At 57.8% G+C, this 8,340-nt stretch overlaps 1 protein-coding gene across 3 annotated transcripts; it reads left to right on the top strand.

The window, feature by feature from the left end:
* The first annotated feature begins 125 nt into the window (after positions 1-125).
* Positions 126-5,070, top strand: SFXN3 (sideroflexin 3). 3 transcript variants are annotated; one of them, XM_068169748.1, is made up of 11 exons: positions 126-346; positions 879-1,042; positions 1,219-1,389; positions 1,572-1,670; positions 1,945-2,020; positions 2,446-2,531; positions 2,939-3,066; positions 3,193-3,242; positions 3,396-3,445; positions 3,774-3,821; positions 4,079-5,070. In XM_068169748.1, the coding sequence occupies exons 1-11, from the start codon at positions 152-154 to the stop codon at positions 4,173-4,175; spliced, it is 1,164 nt and encodes a 387-aa protein (XP_068025849.1). In that variant the 5' UTR covers positions 126-151; the 3' UTR covers positions 4,176-5,070. The 3 variants fall into 3 exon arrangements, with proteins under 3 accessions (XP_068025849.1, XP_068025848.1, XP_068025850.1); XM_068169747.1 differs by having other exon boundaries at positions 876-1,042; XM_068169749.1 differs by lacking the exon at positions 126-346 and adding an exon at positions 354-401 and having other exon boundaries at positions 876-1,042.
* Positions 5,071-8,340: the final 3,270 nt, after the last annotated feature.

Raw genomic sequence — 8,340 nt, 5'->3', positions numbered from 1 at the left:
AGCCGACGCGAGCGCATACGCACAGACACCGCAACGCGCGTGAGCGCGGACGCCGGCACCCGCAGGCGCACCCACGCGAGAACACGCGCTGACGCGCGCCGCGTACCCGCGCGCGCAATCGTGGGCAGAAGCGGGGCGGGGGAAGCGTCAGATGCCGCGTGCGGCGGGGCACGTACCGCCCCCTCCCCCACCTCCGCCCCGCCGCTGCCGGCTCGTCGCCGTGTGCCCCTCGCCGCCTCCCCTCCGTGGCGCCGCCCTCCCTCCCCGTGACAAGTCCCCACGTCAGCGCGGCGGGCGGGAGCGGGGCGGCGGCGGCGCGGGCACGGCGGGCGCTGTACGGGAAGCCGTGAGTGCAGGGGGGCGGCCCGGGCCGCTGGGGTGCGAGATGGTGTCACGCACCGGTGAGGGAGGCAGAGCCCCGCTAATCCCGGGAAAGGGTGGGCGAGGAAATGGGGTCGTGCGCCGCGTTTCGATGCCTTCCCGGGGGGTGTATTCCGCCTTCCTGGGCCCTTCCTCGTATTCCCCCCGGGTCGCGCGCCTTCCTGACCGGCAGCAGCTCCAGCCCCGAGGTGGTGGGGTCCCGTACCCTGCCCGTTTCCCGGAGGTCCTGCTGAGGTGTGGGGTCCCGAACCGCGCTCAGTGGTGCAGGCTGGGCTTGTGAGCTCCTCAGTGACAGGGTACGGGTGAGGAGACTGTCACCAGCCCATGAGCTGCCCCATCTGCTGGGTCGTAGTCTCGAGGGTCCCCACTCAGCCCCATTGTGAAGGGGTTCTGTGTGTCCCTTGCATGTCTCTCCAGGCTGGGGAAGCTCTAGAGCTGCCCCAGCAGGGATGCAGGACAGGGCATTGCATCCCACATACCCATATCCTCCCCAGAAGATGTCATCGTCCATCCCTACCACCATCAACATCAGGGAGCCCCGCTGGGACCAGAGCACCTTCCAGGGCCGGGCCAAGCACTTCTTCATGGTGACTGATCCTCGAAACCTGCTGCTCTCAGGGGCTGCACTGGAGGAGGCTCGCCGGGTCGTGGAGGACTACAGGTACCTGGGGCAGGAGGCATGCCTGGGCAAAATACAGCCTCAGGACGATCCCTTGCCAAAGCCAGCCCCCAGAATTGCCTGACTGGTCCCTGAGCTGCCCCACATGGGGTGGGGAACCAGGTAGGGCACTTATGTTGGCAGAAGTTCTTTCAATGGGTGCTACTCTTACCTGGCAGGGTGGGCGTGGTACCCCCAGGACTGACAGAAGACCAGCTGTGGCGGGCAAAGTACATCTACGACTCAGCTTTCCACCCTGACACGGGCGAGAAGATGTTTCTCATAGGGCGCATGTCTGCCCAGGTCCCTATGAACATGACCATCACTGGATGCATGTTGACCTTCTACAGGTACCAGTTCCTTCCTCACCTGAAGGCGAGGAGGATGCCTGCATAGGGTCTCCCCTACCTTGGGCACACTCCTGGCCCTGGGGTGAGGAGGGGATACAGGCCTCATATGCTAGAAGGCACCCAAGCTATAGGAGCATGGATGGCATCTTGCAGTGCCACCAGTAACCTCCTGTCTCTGGTAGGACCACACCGGCCGTGCTGTTCTGGCAGTGGGTCAACCAATCTTTCAATGCCATTGTCAACTACACCAACCGCAGCGGGGATGCACCCATCACCCCCAGGTGAGCATCCCTCTGACCAAGTCTCCAGACCATCTCAAAGTGCTGTATGAGGAGGCCCTGAATAGCATCTTGACTAGCAGGGGTGCTGTGAGATGGGTTGATGGGGACTGGTACAGCCAGAAGTGGTCACCAGGGGGGCTGTCAGGGTTTATAGTAGAGTTGGGAGAAGAACCTGGGTGTCCTGCTGCTATTGAAGGGCATGATGTCCTCTCCTTTGGGGAGGTGGTAGAATGGAGGGATCTTAGCTCAGTGGTGTCTCCTCCTGCTCTTGCAGCCAGCTGGGGACAGCCTATGTGAGCGCAACCACTGGGGCAGTTGTCACAGCACTGGGGCTCAAATCACTCACCAAGGTAAGATGGCCCTTGGCCATCTCTGGCTGAAGCACCTGGACCCTCTCCACCTTTACCCCATCACCAAGGGTGAGGCAGAAAATGGAGAAAAGGGGATTTCTGGGGCACCCACACAAGGCAGGTCCTCTCCCTAGCAATGCCTCTGGAGATGGCATGGCCCTTCAGCCCCCTTTCATCCCTAGCTAGGTCACTCCAAGCTTTTTCACCCCCTGGCTTCTGTCTAGGTCTGGGAGGGGGTGTAGGATCCCTTGGGTCCTCTGGGCTGTGCAGCTTTCACCAACTGGGAGTTACAGGGGAAGAAGGAATGATTTTCTGTTCTGGGTCTTGGACATACCAGAGTCTCGCTGAGGAATGGTGACAGGCCTGGGGACAGTCAGCTGTGGCCTAGACTTACTGTGACATGTGTTCTCTTCTTGCCCCCACAGCACTTGCCAGCCATCATCGGCCGGTATGTGCCTTTTGCAGCTGTGGCTGCTGCCAACTGCATCAACATCCCACTGATGAGGCAGAGGTGAGCCTCTGGGCTGGGGTACTTGGTGTCACATTAGGGTGCACCAGGCACTGGTGGGGGACATGGAGAGCACAGTGCCCTGGGCTTGAGGGAACTTCCTTCCTTGCCTTGCAGGCATCCCTTCCCCTAGGGTGTAGCCTTCAGAGTACAAGCATCCAGCTGCATTCCAAGCAGTTATCAAGCTGGCTGTGAACTCTCCACCCCCATCCAGCATTGCTAAGGAACTCTCAAGTGTGAATGTGGGTCCAGTGGAGACTCTACCCAACCTATTATGCAGGGAGTGGATGGGAAATACAGGAGGATACCAGCCTCCCTTGGAGATGTGCCCCTGTGCTGTGTCTCTGCCCTGTTCCATGATCCTCCCACCCATGTGCCATGGGGCCCCCTCACCCCTGCTCTGCTTGCAGGGAGCTCAAGCTGGGGATCCCTGTCACGGATGAGAATGGTAATCGCCTGGCTGAGTCCACAGCCGCAGCCCAGAAGGCCATTTTCCAGGTGGTGGTGTCCCGCATTGGCATGGCAGTCCCAGCCATGGGTGAGTGTCCCCCCCCTCCACCTGTGTCTGGATGCTGCAGCTGGTCCTTGGCTGCGTGGGAGAGGGTCTCTTGGTTGGCAGGGGGCTGGGAGCACTGGGAGCTCATCTTCTGCTTCTCTTCTCCAGCCATTCCCCCGGTCATCATGAATGCACTGGAGAAGAGACCTTTCCTGAAGGTACTGGTGATCCTGGGATAGAAGGGTGGGCAGGGGGACACCTTTCTAGCCTGTCACAGTGCTGGCATCCCTCAGGGTTGGCACCCCATCAGGGAACAGAAATCCTCCCTCCCCATTCACCCCACTGACAGCAGCCTCTCCCTGTCCTTCCAGCGGTACCCATACCTGAATGCTCCTCTGCAAGTTGGCCTGGTTGGACTCTGGTAAGTTGCCCTTCACTGATGGGCAGCGCTGCCCCAGGAGCAGCCCAGGCATGAGTATGGGGAGTAGTGCTGCTGGGGGAGATTGCTTGGCAGAGGAGGCAAGAGCTGTCCCAGAGCCCTGTGAGGGGATGCTGGAGCTTCAGCCAAGCCAGCCACCCAGTTTCCCCGTACTGATGGGGACAGGCTCTGCCCCAATTCAGGAGATGAATGCAGGGTCTGGAGCTTGGAGAGGGCATCTCCTTACTCCTTTCCTCTGGGGGTCAGGCTGTGGAAACATGTTGGTGATTTATGTATCCCAGCATTTCCTCCCTCTGTCTTTCCCTCACAGCTTGGTATTTGCAACCCCACTGTGCTGTGCGCTCTTCCCACAGAAAAGGTAAGGATGAGCACTGTGTATCCAGCCCCATGGGGGAGACCATGGGCTGCAGATGGCAGGGCCATGGACTCTGACTTTTGCTCCTTTGAGTGGTCAGAGACTTAAAACTGTGTGCAAACACTCATCCCTATGCACACACAATGGTGGGAACAATGAGGACAATGTTTCCATGTGATGGTGGTGGAGAAAGGTTGGCAACCTGCAGCTCCCAGCAAGTTTTCCCTACCCTATCCCCTGTGTCCTTGTCCCCTTTGCAGCTCAATGTCTGTGAGCCGCCTGGAGCCTGAAGTTCAAGCTCGGATCCGGGAGAAAGACCCACAGCTGGAGACCGTCTACTTCAACAAAGGGCTCTGAGCAGGTGGGCCGGGGCACCCGAGGCGGCCAAGACGCGTGCCACGGAGCCACTGAGCCAACGCATCGCTGAGATTTGCCCCTCGGAGCCCCTTTGGGCTACTGCTGCTTTCCCTTGGCTGTCATGTGTCTGTAGGTCCCAGGTGCTTGGCCCTGCTTCCCAGGATACCCACAGCCATGAGGCACTGCACTGAACCCCATCCCCGCACCCAGGCTCAGCCCTGTTCTGGGGACCTCCCAACTGGCACCCTGGTGCATTTCTCCCATGCTCAGCCTACCCATGCCCATAGTTGTATGCAGTGCATGGGGCAGCCTGGACAGTGGCACCAGGGACCTTGTGAGCAAGGATATGGAGTGGGGAAGAAAATGATGCTCCCCAGCTTTAGGAGGCAACAGACAATCATGGTGTTTGAAGGTTGAACACATCTGCAGGCATCCCCTGTTCCCCAGTGGTTCGTCAGCTGGTGCCTGGGATTGGCAGAGCAGCTTTTGGAGAGGAAAACTCCCCATGTCCAAAATAGCTGTGGGTGAGTGATTTCAAGCACACACAGTGGCATAAATGCAGGGGTGGCTCTTCCAGCTCGGACGTGCAGCCTCAGCACGCCCTCTGCTCTCCTCTGGGCCGCAGTGGGGATTTAGTCTGGCCTTGTGCTCCTTTCATCCAGAGCAAATGGCACATTTTAATCCCAGCAGGGTCCACATTTTTGTTCTCATTTTAAAGCCATCTCTGTTCAGGGCTGGGCTTCTCCCTGAGGGATTCACCTTACCCCCTCCTGGAGTGCTTGCTTTCAGGTGATCCTTCTCAACTAGCTTTAAGTGCACTGTGGTTTCCTCTAGCTATTTTTTATATAATGTACCTACATTTATCAAGTAATAAAGGCAGATTGTTTATACAAAATCAAAAGTAAGGAGAAGTGTCTTGCTTGCCAGTTTTTATATGGCGGGAAGAGACTGCTCTCAGGCTGAGGATGGAGTGGACAAGTCAGCTACTGGGGTGCCCCTGTGCTCCCCAGAGTCAGGCTCTGCTCCCTGTTTCCCATCCTGCTGCCTTTGCAGTGGCTCCAGCTGGCTTGTCTTGTGATTAAGCTCATCCAGCTGTCGGGAGGGCTTTTTTTAGCACTGGGAGCTTTGTGCAGCACCACTACACAGAGGGCTCTGCTAAGCTTCTGTCCTGCATGCTACTGGTTTGGAGAGTCCGGAGTGTCGTCCCAGCTCTGCCAACATTCCCACCCCCTCGCACAGTCTGCTCACAGGATGCCCTGGGCCTGCCTCTTCAGTGAGGATATTTTTATACACAGCTATCAGAGAGCACGTTGGTGCTGTCATGGGTTTCTAGGAAGTCTACAAGCAGCGGCTGTGCCACCCACAGGCCAGGCCAGTCAGAAGGAGCGACGGACATCCACACAAGCAGAGGGGGGATGGAGGCAACCACATTCTGCAGATCTCCTGTGCTGAGCCAGGACAGAGGGCTGAGAGTTGCTGCAAAGCCAAAGATAGGCAGGTGCAGCAACTGGCATGATAAGGGCCGAGCAGCCCAGAGCCACCCTGTGCTGTAGCTTCCCTGGTGAGCAGGAGCTGACAAGGCCATCAGAGGGTACTTCTCCCACGAGAGCAGCCAGGAGGGCACTTGCACCCAGCACCCACCCAAGGTGGGATTGTGGACTGGGACAGGCATGTGAGGGATCTGTCCCTTTCCTTCTGCTGGCCCCTGGTATATTGCAAATAACTCCCCTGAGCCAGCCATTGGCGGCTCATAAATAATGCAGCCCCTTGCTGTGCAATAAGGGCTTGTCAGTAGCTATTCTGCTCTCATAAATTAAAGATGAAAAGGTACAAGGCTCTTGCCAGAAAAATAAAGACAAATTTTTAATAGCTTGCCAAGACACAGGGAGATGAAGCGCTTGGGCAAAATGAATTACGTTTTTATTATGTGTTTTATTGTGGTGTAATTGAACTGGATTAGCTGAGAATACAATATATTTTCAGGGCAGTGCAAAGAAAACAAAAATAATGATGACACTTACCCCCCCCCCCCCCAACACTCCCCACACCAACAGCCTGCACAGGAACACCCTTCGTGTGTGCACTGGCTGGGAGCTGGCTCGGAACTGCTGTTGGCCCTGAGGTGCTGTTGCCTCTGGTAGGCAAAGGTGGGGAGAGGAAAGACGCTGGGGTGCTGCACTCTCCTGAAGCTGCTAGTACTGCTGTGGTTCCATGAACCTAGTCACTTCACAGGGCTGAGTGGTACCTGTCCCCACAAGTCCCCTGGTTGAGGAGGGAGAGAAATACAGCCCCCCGAGCTGAGGTGGGGAGGGTTTGCATGTGACAAACCCAAAGGCTGTATTGCTGCAAGGGAGCCCAGGACCCAGCAGTGGAGAATGGGGAGCTAGAATGTTTGATCCCTTCTGAGCCAGCTCATTCCCAGAGTTCACGGGCTGTCCCCGAAAAGCAGTGGCTGGGTGTCCCCAGAGGTGCTGGGCGGCGCTGGGACGGTGCCATCGATTGGTCCCTGGCATTTCTAATGAGCTGCCCGACCACAAGCTTTAACCTTGTCCATAATGAGGGTGAGCAGCAGCAGTTCCTACCACCACAGCCGGCTCCCCCAGCCTTAATGAGCTAATCAATACTTGTTCTCAGCTTAATTTCAAGCTAATTGCTCTTTAATGACGCCTGGAAATGGGCAGCCTCTTGCAGGGGGGGCGGGCAGGCTCCCTGTCCCTAGCACCTGTCCCTGGTGACAGGGGGTGCTGGGTCACTGGTGGTGGGTCACCTTCCCTGGTCATGTCCTGGCTCCACTGGTGCTGCTGGAGGCTGGGGAAAGGGAGGGTGGCAACAGGGACAGCGGGCACAGGACATAATGCCACTGAATTGGCAGAGCACCCGTCCCTGGAGCACCCATCCCAGCCAGGAGGCTGTACAGCCCTGTGAACCTGAGCCAGGCTGAGAAGAGGGTCCTCAGAGCCCAGAAAGGTACCTAAGTCCCTCAGGGCACTACATTGTGATGAGGCCCCCCAGGGTGGACTCATGAAGGGGGGCATGTTTTGGGGCGCAGGGAAATGGGGGTGCAGAACTGATGCGGTCTTGCGTTGCTCCAGCATGTGCAGGTCTCCCGCACAACGGTCAGTGTCACAAGGGGACGGTGACGAGGCCAGCAGTGCCCTGGAGGTGGCAGCAGAGAGCCCGCCGCCTGCACCCTGCTGCCTGCTCTCTCTGCCATTCTTTCCCTCGGGCGGGGGAAGGGGGGGAGGGGGGAGGGAACGGGGGGGGCAGGCAGGGACTGTGGATGGGCGGCGGGGATAGGGACGTTTAGGAGGTGCTCCTCTTTGCTGCGTTGTCAGAGGTAGGGGGGGGTGGGGAGACTGGCATATCACGGGGTGGTGGGAAGTTTGCTATCCCAGCCTCGAGGTGTCAAAGTTGGCATGGCCATGTCAGCCACCGGGCCGGGCGGGCAGAGGGAGAGCACCCCTGAGACTGCAGCCTCTGCCACCCATTTGGCTCCTGGCCCCAAATTATATGAGAAAAAAAACCCAGTGAAAGCTGGGGGATTCATGCAGGGAAGTAGTTAAACTGTATCCAGTCCTTCCAAGCCACAGGGGCTGTAAAAGAAGCGACCTGGGACACTGTGGTAGCCTGGGGACTGGAGCATTCCTTGCCACCTAGCCAGAGCTCCTGGGGGCTGGCCTAAGAGCCTCTTCAGCCAACCTGCTCATAGCTCCAACTGTTGTCCCAGGAATTTGCTGACGGTTGCTCTAGGGAAGAATTTGCTCTGGAAAAGCCTGGAGAAACCTGAGCCTGTCTGCTTCCCAGTGCAGGTTCTGCATGGCACACAAATGAGAAGAGGGACTGGCTGATGTCCATCCCATGTCTCTGCAGCAGACCCCCCAGGGTACAGATGGAACCCCCAAGAGCCACATGGCATTGGGATCGGCTGGCCAGATCCCAGCTGTCTCAGAGTGCTCCAAACAGCAGAAAATGCAGAGGAGCAGTAGTGAGTTTGAGGTGAAAAGAGGGAGATTTAGTGTATTATCAGAACAAGATGGTCATGGCCTTGGGCTGTGTGCCAGCAGCACCCCAGTCCCATCACGTTCTGGTGACATTTGCTTCTGCTGTGACACAACCCTCATTCCAATCCCCACCAGCCCCAACACTCACCAGACCTCCTTGATGT

This window comes from Melanerpes formicivorus, unplaced genomic scaffold, assembly GCF_026170545.1.
Source record: "Melanerpes formicivorus ecotype bairdi unplaced genomic scaffold, bMelFor1.0.p_v2 SCAF_219, whole genome shotgun sequence".
NCBI classification, from domain to species: domain Eukaryota; kingdom Metazoa; phylum Chordata; class Aves; order Piciformes; family Picidae; genus Melanerpes; species Melanerpes formicivorus.
The sequence above is the reverse complement of the archived record's forward strand: the minus strand, read 5'-3'. Positions and strand labels throughout refer to the sequence as shown.